The sequence below is a fragment of the Nicotiana sylvestris genome, chromosome 3, assembly GCF_000393655.2.
Source record: "Nicotiana sylvestris chromosome 3, ASM39365v2, whole genome shotgun sequence".
In the NCBI taxonomy this organism is placed as follows: Eukaryota; Viridiplantae; Streptophyta; class Magnoliopsida; order Solanales; family Solanaceae; genus Nicotiana; species Nicotiana sylvestris.
In genome coordinates, this window is record NC_091059.1 from 131,370,114 (window position 1) to 131,388,207 (window position 18,094).

Below are 18,094 nucleotides of genomic sequence, written 5' to 3' on the forward strand. Positions count from 1 at the left end.
GAAGCACATAGTTCACCTTATGCAATGCATCCTGGAGGTACTAAAATGTATCGGACCATTAACGAGCACTATTGGTGGAGTGGTATGAAGAAAGACATTGCAGAGTTCATTTCTAAATGCTTGGTATGTCAATAAATAAAGGCTGAACATCAAGTCCCAGCTGGTCTCTTGCAACCTTTGTCAATACCTGAATGGAAATGGGAAAGGATAACGATGGACTTTGTTTCTGGACTTCCACGCACTCAAAGAAATCATGATGCAATTTGGGTCATTGTAGATGGACTAACTAAGAGTGCTCATTTCTTGGCAATCAGAATGGACTACTCACTTGAACGTTTAGCAGAATTGTACATTAATAAGATTGTGAAGCTGCATGGAATCCCTGTTTCTATTGTGTCTGATAGAGATCCGAGGTTTACATCTAGATTTTGGTCTAGTTTGCAAGAAGCTTTGGGTTCCAGGTTGAATTTTAGTACCGCTTTCCATCCACAAACGGACGACCAGTCTGAAAGGGTAATACAAATCTTGGAGGATATGCTTCGAGCCTGCATTATTGAATTTAAGGGTAGTTGGGACAAACACTTAGCCCTAATAGAATTTGCTTACAATAATAGCTACCAATCAAGTATAGGCATGCCTCCTTATGAATCTTTATATAGGAGACAATGTAGAACGCCTCTTTGTTGGAATGAAGTTGGTGAAAGAAAATTTGTGGGTCCTGAGATTGTGCAACAAACTGAAGATAAGGTAAAAATCATCAAGGATCGTTTGAAAATTTCTTCAGACAGACAAAAGTCCTATGCTGATCTTAAAAGGCGTGAAATTGAGCATCAAGTGGGCGATAAGGTATTTTTAAAGGTTTCTCCATGGAAGAAGATTATGAGATTTGGCCACAAAGGTAAACTTAGTCCTCGATTCATTGGACCTTATGAAATACTTAAGAGAATTGGTCCGGTTGCATATAAGCTAGCTTTGCCACCTGAATTAGGTAAGATCCATAACGTCTTTCATGTTTCTATGCTTCGAAAATACTGCTCAGATCTATCTCATGTTCTTCCGATTGAGTCTATTGAGGTTAATCCTAATTTGACATATGAAGAAAAACCAATCCAAATCTTAGCGCGTGAGATAAAAGAGCTTAGAAATAAGAGAATCCCATTAGTGAAGGTTCTTTGGAGAAATCATTCAGGCGAAGAAGCTACCTGGGAGCGAGAAGAGGATATGCGAGTTCAATATCCACATTTGTTTCGGGACTAGTACAAGGTAAATTTCGAGGCGAAATTTTTTTTTAGGGAGAGAGAGTTGTAACTCCCCAAAATTTTTTATAATATTTGCATTCTTGATTGAGCATTTTTATAACGAGGAAATATTTACTTTGCACTTCCTAAATGTGAAATGGTCAATATATGAAAATTTCTTACTTTAGGTTGTGTTAATATTGGCAATGAAGTTTCGTGATGTTGTTATATGTAACACTTAATATTATTTTGACTAGTTGTTATTAAATATATATAATTAAGTTTTTGGGTTTCCAACCTTTTGTATTTATTTAAAAATATTTAGTAGTTGGGTAACCATTTTATTTCATATCTATCCATAAACTCTCCATTTTTTTTTCTACTCTTCAAGACAAAGAAGAGTAGCTATCCATCTCTCTCTTTCTATCTATCCCTCCTTCTCTCTATCTCTCTTCTCCGTAGAAACTTGAAAATCTGAAGCTTCATGAAAAAAAAACCATGGATTTCTACTAAATCAACAAGCAAATTTCGTTTTTGGTGAAGATCAAGTTGCTCCTCTTGGTAAGTTTCTAAACTCGTTTTTATACTAGACACCTACTAGAAAATCTAGTTTTGTTGGTATTTACCTGAAAAAGGATCAGAAAGTACAAGGCAGGTGCTGTCCAGATTTCCAATTTTAGAAATACTCCATGTACTGCTGTTAGTAATTTTAGCATAACGTTTTGTTCAAAATTGATATGGAGGTGATTCAATATGTTCTGAAACGGTAAGACATAGATCTACAACTTTTCTGAAGACCAAAAAGTCTAGTTTGTCCGTGTAGATCTTCAAAAACTGAGTCACAACTCGGAATAGTGATACTGTCCAGAATTTCTGTTTCAAACGTTTTTGGGTAATTTTAACCAATATCATATTTAGTTTGACTTGCTAAATCACTGAACTTATTTAGATACTTGATTATGTATTTAAGGTATATAAACCCTTGAAAAAATTAAAGGGGAAGTGTTTGAGGAAGTGGACAGATTTGGTTTGTTTACGGCGTAGACGGATTCAAACGTCCCAAAGTTGTGATTGAGCTGTTTTGTGGTAAAACACCAAGGTTTGTGTATAAAATTGTACTCTTTTTGCTTTGGAATATGTTAAAATAACTTGATATTTTATTTTTCTTGGCTTCAATTTATATTGTTATATTCGTACTCTATCAAGTATTGTAAGATATTTGCTAAATCACCCATTCGTACGGATTGTTTGATCATTTTGCATTCTTGTTGGGACTTTGTCCTTCTTGTAGCAGTGACTTTGTCACTCATCTTGGCATGCCTCTTGATTCGGATCTTTTGCCATCTTAACTTTGGATTTGTAGTTCGTCTTGAATTATGGAACTTGTCCGTGCTAAGTACGAACTAGAAAGCCATTTTTAATATGGTTCTTGATTCTCTTGTCTATTGGGTTTTGACCCTACTTGATTTGGGGCTTCGGTCCATCTTGATATCTGATTATGCTTAGTGTGATGGCATGACGTACATATTGGGCGAAAAATGGATATTTGGTATACTCTCTTAAATTGATAGTATACACTTTCTAGACTCTTGAACATTGTTATTGATATTTGGAAACACTTCAAAGTTTGATATTGATATGTTTGATATATTTGTTCACTTGTTTTAAATTATGTTAAATTGAGCTAACTATGACTGAAAAGGGGAATTGGAGAATTTAATGACTCCAAACCTAAAATTTATACATCAATAAGTTTTATGCTTAGCGATAGTTGTTTTCTATCGTAGGAAATGTTCGGGATGAAATCTGAAGATGACCAGGGTGAAGTAGTCTTTTTGGGAGAATTTATGGAGATCACATTTGCATATGCACCTTGGTTTGCATAGTTTTGGGACATGTACATGATATACAGGATATACAGGATATATACATATCTTTATATATATATATATGTCACACTTATGTTATTTGGAGGCTTGTTGGATTTTAAAGACCAAAATCTTGTAACTTGAATTTGTAGCCTATTTTATTGTATTAAGGTGTTTTAATAACTCAAGTCTTGTAATATACTGAATTTACACTTTGTCTTGTAAATATGTAGAAAAGGAGAAAACTATTTTCTTTTTTTTACCCGATAGTTTGAAATTTCTGTACAATACAAACTTGTAGTGATTTTGAATGATTGTATAAATCTGTTAGGAAGTTGCTTTAATCTGTTGATTAATCAAGAAGGGTTATATCACCATATGTTAATATTTTGACATTGTATTTCATTTAAAATAAAATTATGGTGTATTTTCAAAAAAAAAAATATATTGCACTTTGAACCTTTTCTCATGGGCCTACTTCCGCTACTAAAATTATTCTGAATATTTTTATTAATATCTTTTTTAATATTTTGTAAGTAGGAAATTAGATTTGTTTCCTAAGTAGTACCCTACCAAAGGGGTTGCTACAATGAACATGTAAATAGATATCAAAGTATGATTTATGATGATGCTGGTGTACAATTTGGGCATCAATTTGAACCCAATATAGAAGAGTCCCCGATTATGGATGCTACCAGGTTTTACAAAATGTTGAATTCCCATAATACTACCACGACCCCGCCTATCTCATACTGGTCCACTTCATATAAATGACACTTCTCTGCCTCATCCTATTCTTGAAGTCAGTCAATCCCAGCCTCATAACACTACATCTCAACCTCAATCTAATGAATCTCAACTTGTAAATCAAGAAACTGAACCGATGATGTCTCCACCGGCCAATATGACTCCAGCCACCTCATCTAGTACGGTTGGCAATGACGATGATGAGCATCGAATGTGGATTAAACCTGAAGCGGATGGGTAATTATACTAACTTGTATTTTTATTATTATATAAAAGAGTGAAAGATTCGACATTTTTATTCATGACTTATACACTGTTTTGTGTGTGTATAATATATATATATATATATTGGATTCACGTGAACCCATATGTCATACTATAGAACAGCCTTTGCATTGGAAGATTGATTATGTATATATTCCCAGATGCTCCTCGAGTTTTATTGGTGAGCTGAGTTGAATTGATGTTATTCTATCTGATAAATGCATACTGTATATCTGTATGAATTATTTGCTAGCCAGAGGGATTCTAACTGAGGTTTTGAGTTGATAATTGTGTTACTAGTTCTGCATGCTGGAAAAACTTAATTGCAGAATTTCTGTATTTACTTGCATTCAGTGGATTGAGTGGGTATTAAAGTTAGATATTGATGATTATCTTTATATTGGAGTTCAATATCATAGCTCGAGGAGTTGGGTGTCAGTTCAAGTGTTAAAGCGGCAAAATTCTAGTGCTGCTTCTTTTTATGGTTGTTGATATAGATCATGCTATGTCTTAAACTTCAGTTCTTTAATTTTTGTTCCGTAGTAAGTTTCAGTTGCATATGTACTACTATTAATATGTTACTGTGCTCTATTCTATGTGAATTCCAGTCTGAAAAGCTAACAAATGATAACATATGCTGGAAACTTAATACTGTACTAGTGGAGTTTGCTGTCAGATAACTCCTTTAATTATCTGCTGGTATAACTACTATACTTTATGTAGGTTTGATCCTCATAAGCCAGTTATTGAAGGTATTGCTCTTTGCATTCGTAGTAAATTTGAGCTAGCTAAACCTTCTTGGAAGAAGTTCTCACAATCTATTCGCGATATGTGGTTTGAGGAATTCAGGGTAAGGAAATTTATAATCTGGTTCATATTCAAATATTGTTGGTATGTTATTGTATGGCTAATGCAATTTTAATTTGATACATGCAGAAGAAATTCAAATGGCTACCTCAGTATAATGTAGCTACACGGGACAATTTTGAGAAAAGAGCAGCGGCAAGAATGACCCAACTTTTTCAAGATATTAGAAAAAACTTGCCTGTGAAACCAAATTGGATGGGGGATGATGTATTCAAAGAGATGAAGGAGTATTGGGAGTCTCCTGAATTTAAGTCAAAGTCCGAACAGAATAAAAAGAATTGTAATTCAAATGACGGCGCCTCAATTCATACATGTGGTTGTATATCTCATCGAGTGGTGATTTGGAAGAGAATGGTAATATATATATATATATATCTTTTTAAATTTATTTCTTATATAGATCTTTTTAAATTTATTTCTTCAAGAAAATAACATCATATTCGGTGTTGATAGTATTGTATTTTCCTTTATTTCCAGAAAGAAGCCACCGGAAAAGAACCTTCAATTGCGGAATTTTATTTTCAGACTCATCACACAAAAAATGAAAAATGTTGGGTAAATGAGAAAGCTGAAGCTGCTTATGTAAGTGTTCCTTCTTTTACTTTTTTTCGAAGCATTACCTCAGTGACAACATTATGATACAAACAGATATGCCAAGGGTTTAAAATTGAACTACCTTAGTGCCATTATGAAACTAGATAGTAAGTTTAAAGTCCGTTATATCTTAAAATAGAGTTCAATTTTCAGATCAAACAATTGCTCAACTAAACCTCAACAAGAGCACACGTTATTTCTGAATTCTGTGTAAACTTGAATCCACTGCTCGTTAGATGCTGGCCTGCTGCTCGTTAGAAATTTAAAATGATTTCCTTTTAATGAATTCTGTTGCTGACTTACTGTTGCAAACTTGCAATTGCAATTGTACTGGTGGTTGTTCATTCTTCCTTATCAAACGTTTTGGCCTTCTTGCTTAGACTAAGTATATTTCCTAAGGCTTACTTCATGTACTATCGTTATGGACATAACTTTTTAAGTTATGGATGATGAGAATTGAGAAAGGAACTTTATTTACATAGAACAAAATACAACAGTGCTTTACCGTGGAGAAAGTGCCGCTTAATATTCTTCTTTAATTGCCTGGTTCCATATATTTCACGCACAATACTCATCTGTGAAATGCTTTATACAGAGTGCTAGCTTAGCACAGCGTGTCCAATGTCCACTCTCTATCTACATCATCTATTTATATTTGTAAAACATTTCCTTTTATTGGCATTATATAATTTCTCAAATAACTTACTTTGATGCAGAATAATTTTGAAAGAACGAAACAAGAACTATCAGCTTCTCAAAGTGCATCAACTGAGGTAGGTGACACTAATTCAGCAAGCCAATTAAGTGAAATGGATATTTGGGTGCAATCTGTTGGTGGAAAGAAAAAAGGAAGGGTTGCGGGCCTTGGCTCCTTAGGTCGATCTGTAAAAGCACTTAAGCATTCAACATCTTCTTTACCTGGACAAATTGATGAGATGATTAAATCTCAGGTGCATGCTTCCAATGCTAACTTATATGCTCAGTTGCAAGAAGAGCGGCGCAAAAACAAAAAGATGAGGAAAGAATTAGACTTATTGAAGAAGTACGTGAATTTCAATGCATCTTCTTCAAATGAGTTATCATCTCAAGAAGACAATTAAGGATCTGAGGATGAAAGTGACAATGACTTTGATAATGTGAATGAAAGTGGTTCTAACCTTGGTAACGTGAATGAAAGTGATTATAATTAGGATTGAGATGCTCATTAGACTATTTAGTTTTACATTTGGGATATTTTGCTTTTTGATGAAGGATTATATGTTATTAATATTAATGTTATGAATTATATTTTTTTCTTTGTTATAATTGTATTAGACGTGTGTGGAATGATTGTGATAATATAGGTGAATTGTAAGAATATAAGCTAGATTAAATAAAAAAAATATTTTAAAAATGTATAGATTACTTGCGAATTTTTATGGGAAAATATTTTGAAACGCGTTAATTTTATATGCAATATTACATACGAATTTTCCTACGATATCACTTATGGATTTTTTTGGGGATTTCAAATAATTCTTTTGTTTCATTGGAAAATTTACATGGTGATTTACCTATGAATTATTACTTGGGAATTTTACTGGGATTTTACATGCAAATATTTCATGGGAATTTTCTTGCGAAAATATACTCCTGCGGATTTTACTTGGGATTTTTAAAGGAATTTTTCTGCGGAATATTTTTCATAAATATTCACAAGAAAATCCCTTTCGTCCATAAATTTTCACCTCAAAATTTCCTACGGACTTACTTGAGGATCTTCATGGGGAATTACCTGTGGATTTCTTCCTAAGAAAAATCCTTTTGTTTACGAATTTTTACCAAAATACGCCTGCGATGTTTTTGATATGTTTCGCTGATAAATCCGCAAGTAAGTTACATAGGGACACAAAATCCCCAGGTAATATACCTGGGGAAATTTTAATTCGCAGGTAATAATTACCTACGAAGGTTTTTCCAACGGATTTATTTTGGTAGGAAATTCCGCAGCAAATCATATTACCTGCGGATATGTTTATATTATCCTTGGGAAAATCCCCATGTAATTGACACTTTTCTTCTAGTGTATATGATGCCCTACCAAGAGGGATATTTATTTCAATGTGCAAAATATAATACTTAAAAGTGGGTGATACTCATCAAAGAATAACACCCTCTCTATTATTTTATGTGGCGGTGTTTGAATGGACATAGTGTTTAAAAAAAACTAAAGAACTTTGAAACTTTTGGTCTATAACTTGCCATGAGATTTTTGTGGCTATGAAAGTATGTTATTACGGGTAAAATTAAACTATTTTCATATATAAAATTTTGGAACAATCTAAAGAAAGAAAGAATATCACATAAAACGAAATAAATGCAATATAGTTTCAGATATCGCCAAACAGAATTATTACAAATGGTTAGGGGGTGTTAATGGTTGTTTGAAAGACCAATCTAATCGACTTAGTCCAATCTTAGTTATCAAATAGATTATTAGGTTATTTCTATAGAATAGTATCGTTGGACAATCGGCCCTGTTTTTTTCTTTAATAAGTCATCAAAGCGGAGGAGAAAGGGTAGCAGGTCAATCTTTTCCAACACCGATGCAATGTGAACATCCATTCGCTTAGTGTTCAACAAATTCCCAATCTATACTTGTATCGAATAATTAAGATAGGTTTTAGTTTTTAAAGAAATAAAAAAAATACCGAATCAAACTGAATAAATTTATATATAATATATTATATATATTTAGTTCAAGAAAATGAAGCATTACTATTTTTTTACCTTGGGCCATGGGGTGGATCCATATGTAAATAAAAACTAATAACATCCAAACTTACTCTATTACTGTTGAAATTGGTTCCAACGATTTTCAGTAGCAAGCTATCAAGGTATGGTTGCTTCTCCTCTTTTCTTTCTTCCCATTTATATTTTTTGTGATGTTTGAGTCAATTATCAAATGTGCAATTTTTCTTTCAAAAATTCTAGTGATGCTACTCATTATTTTCAGAATTAATGTCTCTTGAACTATAAAATTTTGGTAGCAACTCAGTATCGTCCGATATTTGATTAACTTGGGAGTGTAACTGTGAGAAATCGACTTTTAGTGGCGACACTAGAATTGCTGCAAGTGCTTCCGAAACTGAATATTTTTGGCACATTTTCTAGCAACTAAACCCCCCAAAAAAATAATTAACTATACAATGAAAAAAGTTCCAACAATATTTTAGGTAGGTAGCCACTGTAAATTGACTGTTAGTGGCGACAATTAGCCGGCACCAAAGCTATTATACTTCAGTTAACTCTTGTCGCCACAATAGATTGGGAATTAGTGGCTACCATTTTCGCTACAATTACTAATTGCTTTTACGAAAATTCTGCCACCACTAATACTTATTTTTCCAACAATTGCCATGGCCAAAATTATAATATATTTCTATCAAATTTCTATGAATATTAAAAGCACCCAAAATTATCCACCAAACAATAAAAACATTTCTCAAGTCGATTAATATAGATATTTTCACGACTACACAGTACTTCATTGCTCATTATCATTGTCGATTATGTATATATAAAATTGCCTTCAAACTCCTCCTTGATCAACGCCAATTGTGATTGTTGAAGAACTAATGCTAATATACTACACAATACTTCATTGCTCATTATCATTGTCGAATATATATATATATATATATATATATATATATATATATATATATATATATATATATATATTGTTAGAACATACGCAGCGGAAGCAAACATACAAATCAGGCATCAAATACATGTGAACTAAACAACGCAATAATAACGAGATTAGAAGCACTAACCTCTTGAAGTAGTTGCACAAACCTTCCAAGCAGCAAGAATCCAGGGCTGCAGTCTTCTGCTATTTGCTTAGTAAAACCTTGGACGATTTTGCTATTAAATGAGCAAGAACAATACAACTAAAAGGTAAATTATTAGGTGAAACTAGTCTTCCTTTAATAGACCAGAAATTAAGCCACAATAAGAGCTAAAAAACATGTAGGATTCTGCAAGTAGAATCCTACTCTAACTGAAAAGGATAACTTTTCTCCCAAGCTACTTTTTACCCAAGTCTGTCCAGGTTTTTACTAGGTATAGCAGGGACCACAGAAATAATAAGAGGCTATTAATTATAGTATTAATTCGAAATTAACATGAATTAATTCTTACTATAGTTAATTGCAATTTATTCCACTAAAAAACTGCAATTGAACTCCTCAATATGAATTTCGAAAATTCATTAACACTTATTTTAACACCCCATGTTAAAATTTCAAATACCAGTTAATTAAATTAAATCACTGAACATTTAATTCAATTAACTATTTAAATCCTTTATAATTCCGCTTAAACTATTTCCTGTGACGGATACAAAATTCACCGGCCGGATTTTCACATGAAAACTTATAAACTTACATAAAGGGGTATCATCAAACCCAAAACGGAGTCATGGATTCTATCAACTAATTATTATTCACAAATATTATTCATTAGTGTCCAATCTATTAGGCATATACTAACTCTAAATAGAGTCGTACCTTTTGATAAATCAAAACAATAAACAAATTACATTGATCATAATAATTATATCAAGATTAGGAGTATAAGCTCATTTAATGAATTAGAGAAAATGTTTTACATATTCAGTAGAGAAAATATTTTATATATTCAGTACAAAAAAATCTTTTCTTTACTTGATCCGTTCAATACACTGAGTATACTAGCACAAGAAGTTGGAGTAAAACTACTCCCATAATCAAGACAAATTATATGATAATCTTGTGCTACAATCATCAAGATATTTTGTCCAACAATACCTTTGATTGTGAACATAGTTTATTAATTATGAGAACCAACAATTTAATCTTCTGTGCATGAGCTAAGACTCCATACATTAAATTGTCTACTACATAACTAAAAGTATACACATGTAATAAATGATCTATTTAAAATAGTACTTTATTAAATTGAATAAATTAAATAAATAATTATTCCATAAAGAATAAAACATAATACTATGTCTAAACCACATGGTTAATAGTATCCCAACAATCTCCCACTTAGACTCATAACCATTCGTCTACTACTCTAACACCCATTCCTTCTACATGCTTGTCAAAATCTTCTGTGTCAAGCTCTTTGTAAACGGGTTTGCCAAATTGTCCTCTGACGCAATCTTCAACACTCTTGCATCACCTCTCTGAGATATGTCCCAAATGAAGTGATATTTACACTCAATATGCTTACTCCTTTTATGGCTTCTTGGTTCCTTCGAGTTTGCAACTGCACCACTATTGTCACAATAAAGTATAATTGGTGCTTGAACCGAAGGAACCACATTAAGCTCTTTTAGAAAGTTTCTGAGCCAAACAGCCTCTTTAGCTACCTCAGATGTAGCCACATATTCGGCTTCCATGGTGGAATCAGCAACACATGATTGTTTGATGCTTCTCAAACTTATAGCGCCACCTCCTAAGGTAAAAACATATCCTGAGGTAGATTTTCTAGAGTTTCTATCTGACTGAAAATCTGAATCAATATAGCCAATGTGTGCAAGATCACCTGAGTGATATACCAACATATAATCCCTAGTCCTCTTCAAGTACTTGATTATATGCTTAACAATAGTCCAGTGTTCTCAACCAGGATTAGACTGAAATCTACTAACCATGCCAACAATAAAGTAGATATCAGGTCTAGTATATAGCATAACATACATAAGACTCCCTATAGCAGAAGCATAAGGGACCATCTTCATCTTTTCTATCTCATCAGTCATTTTGGGGACTGATCTTTTGATAGAGAGATTTCATGTCTAAAGGGGAGAAACCCTTTCTTGGAATCTTGCATGCTAAACCTGATGAGAATAGTATCAATATAAAGTGCTTGGGACAAGCCTAATTCCTTTGCTTACGATATCGCATAAGCTTGATCCCAAGGATATGTGCTACCTGTCCCAAGTCTTTCATATCGAAACGTGAGGACAACCATTCCTTTACTGAGTTCAACATGCTCACATTATTTCCTATTAGCAAAATATCATCTACGTACAAAACCAAAAATGTAACTTTATCTCTATTCCACTTCTTGTAGACACAAGACTCATTTTCACATTGATCAAAACTGAAGGTCTTAATCGATGCGTCAAAACAAGTGTTCCATGCCCTAGAAGCTTGTTTCAATCCATAAATGAATTTCTTTAATTTACACAACATGTGCTCATTACCACTTTTTATGAAACCAACTGGTTGTGCCATATAGATGCACTCATCAAGACTTCCATTTAGAAAAGCGATCTTCACATCCATTTGCCAGATCTCATAATCGTAATGAGCAGCAATGGATAAGAGAATCCTAATGGATTTAAGCATGGCTACCGGCGAAAAATTTCCTCATAATCGATCCCTTCTTTTTGAGTAAACCCTTTTGCAATAAGCCTAGCTTTAAAAGTTTGCACTTTTCCATCCACTCCTCTTTTTTTCTTATAGATCCATCTACAACCTATGAGTTTGACTCTAGTAGGTAGTTCTACAAGATCCCCGACTTGATTGGAGTACATGGAATCCATTTTAGATTTCATAGCATCAACCCATTTATCAGCATCTGCATCATGTAGTGATTCGTCGTAATTAATAGGTTCTGTATTAGGCTCTTCAAGGATTCTATCATAAGATTCTCCCAAGAGCACAAACCGGAGAGGTTTTCTAATAATTCTCCCACTACGACTACTCACTACAGGTGGAGGCTGATTTTGTTGTTGAATCACATCATCATTTCCTCGAACTGAAGCCTCAATGTTATCCTCCATGCCTTGTGGTACTGGGATATCATTAACTTCTTCATGGAGTGCAGGTTGCATAACAATTTCAGGTTGTTCAACAATCTGAGGTTGCTCAACATTACTCCCACTACTTTGGGGTAGTGGTCAAGCAATCGCTCTTGTGCAATCTACTGCCTATTGACATTCTCCCACTACGATAATGTAGTGGTATGTCAATACTGGCTTTCAGGATACGTTCTAGAGATGAGTCTTTAGTTACTCCATTATTTAATTCCTGTAAAACTAGTTTACTTTTAGGAATATGGTTCGTTAGATAGTCCTCTTTTAAAAATCTGGCATTTGTCGTAACAATTACCTTCTTTTTTTGGGACAATAAAACAAACCGCCTTTTGTTCCTTTTGGATATCCAATAAAAATGCATACTTCTATCCTTGATTCCAATTTATCCGCTTTCCCTTTCAGCACATGTGTTGGACAACCTCAAACCCGAATATGCCTTAAACTTGGCTTGTGCCCAGTCCACAATTCTACTGGAGTTGAAGGTACTGACTTTGAAGGAACCAAATTTAGAATGTAGTTTGTTATTTCTAAAGCATATCCCCAAAAGGAAGAAGGCAAATCAGAATAACTTAACATTGATCTAACCATTTCCATAAGGGTCCTATTTCTTCTTTCTGCCACACCATTTTGATGTGGTGTTCCTGGGGCAGATAATTGAGATGTAATTCCATTATCTGATAAGTATTTTATGAATTATATACAAAGATATTCACCACCACGATTAGATCGCAATGTTTTGATATATTTATCATGTCGTTTCTCCATTTCCGTCTTAAATTCTTTGAATTTCTCAAAGCATTCAGACTTACGTCGTAACAGATAAATATATCCATATTTTGAGTAATCATCTTCGAAAGTCACAAAATACTCAAAACTACCTCTTGCTTGTATATTCATAGGACCACACAAATCAAAGTGAATTAATTCTAGCTTATCACTGGCTCTATTTTCTTTTGAGGGGAAATATCTCTTTGTCATTTTGCCTTCTAAACAGGATTCGCATGTTGGTAGTGACTCCACTTTCAATGAACTCAAAGGTCCATTAGAGACCAATCTTGAAATCCTATTTAGATTTATATGGCCTAGACGTAAGTGCCATAAATAAGTTTGACTCAATTCAGAAATATGTTTTCTTTTATGTGATAGATTAATGTTATTTAGTTCTTTTGGTTGTTGTAGCACATGAAGAGATATATCAAGAATAAAAAGGTCATGTACTCTAGCATCAGTGTAGATAAAACGTTTATTAAACTTAATAATAGTAGAGTTATTAGAAAAATAAACGTTATAACCAACATCCATTATTTTCGAAACCGAAATCAAATTCCTTCTAATAGAAGGTACATAGAGAACATCTTTTAAAACTAAAACTCTATCACTACTAAATGAAACTCTAATATCTCTTAAAGCTAAAGCTGGTGCTGGCTCGCCATTGGCTTGAAAAACGCAAACTTCATTCTCACTTAGCCGTCGCGTTTCCTGAAACCCTAGAAATGTAGTGCAGATATGATTAGTGGCTCCCGAATCTACACACCAAAACATGGTAGAAACAGTCGCTAAACAAGTTTCAACGACATTTAAATTTGAATTACCTTGCTTATTCAACTTTTCCAGATAGGCAGAGCATTGCTTCTTGTGATACCCAGGTTGCTTGCAATGATAGCACTTGCCTTTGGGCTTTTTCACACCAGTCGCACCACCAAGTGCCAGAACCTTTTGAGCCTTCTTCTTTTTCTTATTGCCTTTCGACTTAGAAACGGAAGCTTTCTCAACATTGAGTGCTACAACTGGAGCTTATTGTTTGATAATAGATTCTGCTGCTTGCAACTCATTCATAATTTCGCTAGTGACAAATCCATTTTGTTCATATTATAGTTCAAGCAAAACTGTTGAAAACTGTCAAGCAGAGTCTCTAGGACCATCTCAACTTGAGACTTCTTATCAATCACAGCTCCAAGGACCTCTAGTTCATTCAGAAGACTCATCATCTTCAAAACATGGTCCCTGGCCGATAATCCTTCAGCCATCTTGGTATTCAAAAGTGATTTCATGGTTGTCTGCTTAGCTGCACGAGTTTACTCACCGAACAACTTTTTCAGACTTTCGAGCATATCATAATCAGACCCCATAGACTGATGCTGATGTTGCAAAACATTCGCCATAGAGGCAAGAATGTAACATCGCGTCATCTCATCAGCCTTAACCCATTTGTCATAGGCCTTAACCTGATCATCAGTAGCATTTTCAGGTTTTTCTGGGCACTCCTCAGCGATTACAAATTTGTAACCTTTAGCAGTTAGGACAATATCAAGGTTCCTTTTCTAGTCAACATAATTCGGTCCTTCTAACTTGTTTTGGTTCAAAATTGAGGTAAGTGGGTTGAATGAAGACATGGTTAATCTAAAAGATATTCACATTAAATAGATCATTAGATATGTATTTAGAATGATCAAAAATGACACATTAAACATATAACCATGCTCATTGAACAGTTAGATTTGTTAGAGAAACTTAACTATTCATGCAAAATATATGAGTGATGTAAGATATTAACCCCATAAATTTAAACAGGAATAACTCAAATGGAGATTAAACTGTTAATTTAAGATAGGTAAGTATCACTTTTATAAACTCTAGTTTCATTCAATCAACATGTAACTCAGTTGGAGAGTTAATACATGTAATGAAATAACTAGAGGCAAAACTACAGTAATCATCTATAATGAATTTATCCGATGTGGAAGAAGACCTATGTAAACATATAAATTCATTATATTACTATAAAACATGATTGGAAACAATGGGAATTGAACCCTACCATCACAGATTTCTATTAATATTTTTATTTTATTAAAATAATTCCAGAAAATAGAAAAAAGGCCAAAACTCCATCTAAACGACCCCGATACCCAAAAAACGGCATACATCATCAGCAAAGCTGATGTGTTTTTTAAGTTGGGCCGTTTCCGATGAACCTACCAAATTTGAGGTCAATCGGAGTTCGACAGAATTTCAGAATTCTACGCGTGACTAGAATTCTGTTTTTTTGGCGTTTTAAGGGGTTTAATTATTTTGACTTGTTCAAATCACATAATATACTAATGTTTATTAACACATGATTTCAGAACTCAAAATAATTTTTCTATTTAATAAAAACGTGTTTAGACAGAATTGTAAAAACAATATGTTTTCACTAGTCAAAAACGGTACTGTTCATAATTCTGTATATTAATCCAAAAATACAGAATTAACATCATACAAAACAGTGAAGCTTTTATTAATATAACACTGTGATTATGGACATAACTCAACTAAAACAGATTAATGGTATTAATTCACTGTTTATGAATATGTATATTAACCCATAATTACAGCATTAATAGCATTAAAAAACACAGTCACGTTTTTATCAAAAATAAATTGCTATTCAACAAAAAATGTAATTTGAACAGACTGTTATTTAAATATAACACCACTATTTATACATGTGTATATTAATTTATAATTTCAGAATTACAGAATTAAGATACTAATAAATACAATCACGTTTTAAACATAGAATAATCATCCCAAACATGTATCAATAAATAACACGTTTTAATATTACTCTATGCATGTTGTATTACATTATCTAGTTAGATGTAAGACGACATTTGATACCGATTGTCAGAACATACGCAACGGAAGCAAGCATACAAACTAGGCATCAAATACATGTGAACTAGACAACGCAATAATAACGAGATTAGAAGCACTAACCTCTTAAAGTAGTTGCACAAACTTCAAAGCAGCAAGAATCCAGGGCGGCAGTCTTCTACTATTTGCCTAGTAAAACCTTGGACGATTTTGCTATTGGGTGGGCAAGAACAATACAACTGAAAGGTAAGTTATTAGGTGAAACTAGTCCTCCTTTAATAAACCCGAAATTGAGCCACGATAGGGGCTAAAAACGTGCAGGATTCTGCAAGTAGAATCCTACTCTAACTCAAAAGGATAACTTTTCTCCCAAGCTACTTTTTATCCAAGTCTGTCCAGATTTTTACTAGGTATAGCAGGGACCACAGAAATAATAAAATGCTACTAATTATAGTATTAATTCGAAATTAACATGAATTAATTCTTATTATAATTAATTGCAATTTATTCCACTAAAAAGCTGCAATTGAACTCCTCAATATGAATTTCAAAAATTCATTAACGCTTATTTTAACTCCCCATGTTAAGATTTCAAATACTAGTTATTTAAATTAAATCACTGAAAATTTAATTCAATTAACTAATTAAATCCTTTATAATTCCGCTTAAACTATTTCATGTGACGGATACAAAATCCACCGGCCGGGTTTTCACATGAAAACTTATAAGCTTACATAAAGGAGTATCATCAAACCCAAAACGGAGTCATGAATTCTATCAACTAGTTATTATTCACAAATGTTATTCATTATTGTCCAATCTATTAGGCATATACTAACTCTAAATAGAGTCGTACCTTTTGATAAATCAAAACAATAAATAAATTACATTGATCATAATAATTATATCAAGATTATGAGTATAAGCTCATTTAATGAATTATTGAAAATGTTTTATATATTCAGTACAAAAAATCTTTTCTCTACTTGATCCATTCAATATACACTGAGTATACTAGCACAAGAAGTTGGAGTAAAACTACTCCCATATTCAAGACAAATTATACGATAATCTTGTGCTACAATCATCAAGATATTTTGTCCAACAATATCTTTGATTGTGAACAGAGTTTATTAATTAAGAGAACCAACAATTTAATCTTCTGTGCATGAGCTAAGACTCCATACACTAAATTGTCTACTACATAACTAAAACGACACACATGTAACAAATGATCTATTTAAAATAGTACTTTATATTGAATTGAATAAATTAAATAAATAATTGTTCCATAAAGAATAAAATATAATACTATGTCTAAACCGCACGGTTAATAGTATATCCCAACATATATATATATATATATAAAGTTGCTTTCAAACTCCTCCCTGATCAACACCAGTTGTGATTGTTTAAGAACTAATGCCAATAGCCGTTAAAAGGATGACCGCAATAACATATATTGTTGCGTAAAAAATATTGAGTTTAGTTGAAATGTGACTAAGTACATTATATTGTATCCACTATGAGTTAACTAAAAGTCCGCTTTGCCAAATGGAGCATTCAAGTAGAACTGTAGAAGAGAGAGAGCTAATGTAGTAAATAATTGGTTCCTACGTCAGTCTTGGCGCAAAATTGTAACCATCGAGAAAAACCAATGTAGACGTTTGAGACAAGTATTATAGCAATACCTTTTGCATCACAATATTAAGTGCGGAGGTGCATGTTAGGAATTAGGATTAAGCAGAGACAGTAACAGGGCAGCTCTCCTTTGGCGTGTCAGCTGAAATTTATATGTGAGGGAGTCACAATACATATAACGGCATGCCAATAGAGAGTAGCCCTACCACTGTTTCGCTTATTATTTAAGAATTAGTATTATCATTCACCAACTCTTCTTTCTCATTTTTTTTTTTTTGCTTCTGGTCCATCACAATACAGCTCTTCGTGCTTTATAGAGCATCACTTCCCAGTTTAAGAGATGGAATAAACCCCTGGAGAGAATCAGCATATCCCGCGATTTT

General features: G+C 33.2%; 2 protein-coding genes across 5 annotated transcripts; one reads left to right on the top strand and one right to left on the bottom strand.

Annotated features, from left to right (window-relative positions):
- Window positions 1-3,786: 3,786 nt before the first annotated feature.
- On the top strand, window positions 3,787-6,771 carry LOC138886913 (probable transposase-like protein At4g04430). Of its 4 annotated transcripts, XM_070168598.1 has the most exons (6): window positions 3,787-4,090; window positions 4,841-4,967; window positions 5,054-5,338; window positions 5,462-5,566; window positions 6,295-6,351; window positions 6,529-6,771. In XM_070168598.1, exons 1-6 carry the CDS (start codon window positions 3,990-3,992, stop codon window positions 6,676-6,678), a joined length of 825 nt encoding a protein of 274 aa, XP_070024699.1. In that variant the 5' UTR covers window positions 3,787-3,989; the 3' UTR covers window positions 6,679-6,771. The 4 variants fall into 4 exon arrangements, with proteins under 4 accessions (XP_070024699.1, XP_070024697.1, XP_070024698.1 ...); XM_070168596.1 differs by having other exon boundaries at window positions 6,295-6,771; XM_070168597.1 differs by having other exon boundaries at window positions 4,892-4,967; window positions 6,295-6,771.
- A 5,195-nt stretch (window positions 6,772-11,966) lies between these two features.
- On the bottom strand, window positions 11,967-14,461 carry LOC138888037 (uncharacterized). The gene is made up of 4 exons (XM_070169835.1): window positions 14,332-14,461; window positions 14,027-14,221; window positions 13,779-13,921; window positions 11,967-12,476 (listed from the first exon to the last, which is right to left on the bottom strand). Exons 1-4 carry the CDS (start codon window positions 14,459-14,461, stop codon window positions 11,967-11,969), a joined length of 978 nt encoding a protein of 325 aa, XP_070025936.1.
- Between the last annotated feature and the right edge of the window lie 3,633 nt (window positions 14,462-18,094).

Excerpts from the sequence above, each read along its gene's own strand:
- LOC138886913 (XM_070168596.1), top strand. The coding sequence starts at position 3,990 with ATGATGTCTCCACCGGCCAATATGACTCCAGCCACCTCATCTAGTACG. Across the intron at positions 4,968-5,053 it reads TGTGGTTTGAGGAATTCAGG|AAGAAATTCAAATGGCTACC; the intron begins GTAAGGAAATTT and ends TGATACATGCAG. Across the intron at positions 5,339-5,461 it reads TGGTGATTTGGAAGAGAATG|AAAGAAGCCACCGGAAAAGA; the intron begins GTAATATATATA and ends CTTTATTTCCAG.
- LOC138888037 (XM_070169835.1), bottom strand. The coding sequence starts at position 14,461 with ATGGCTGAAGGATTATCGGCCAGGGACCATGTTTTGAAGATGATGAGT. Across the intron at positions 14,222-14,331 it reads CCTAGAGACTCTGCTTGACA|TTGTAGCACTCAATGTTGAG; the intron begins GTTTTCAACAGT and ends AATAAGCTCCAG. Across the intron at positions 12,477-13,778 it reads TTTTAAAAGATGTTCTCTAT|ATTGTTGAACAACCTGAAAT; the intron begins GTACCTTCTATT and ends GAGCAACCTCAG.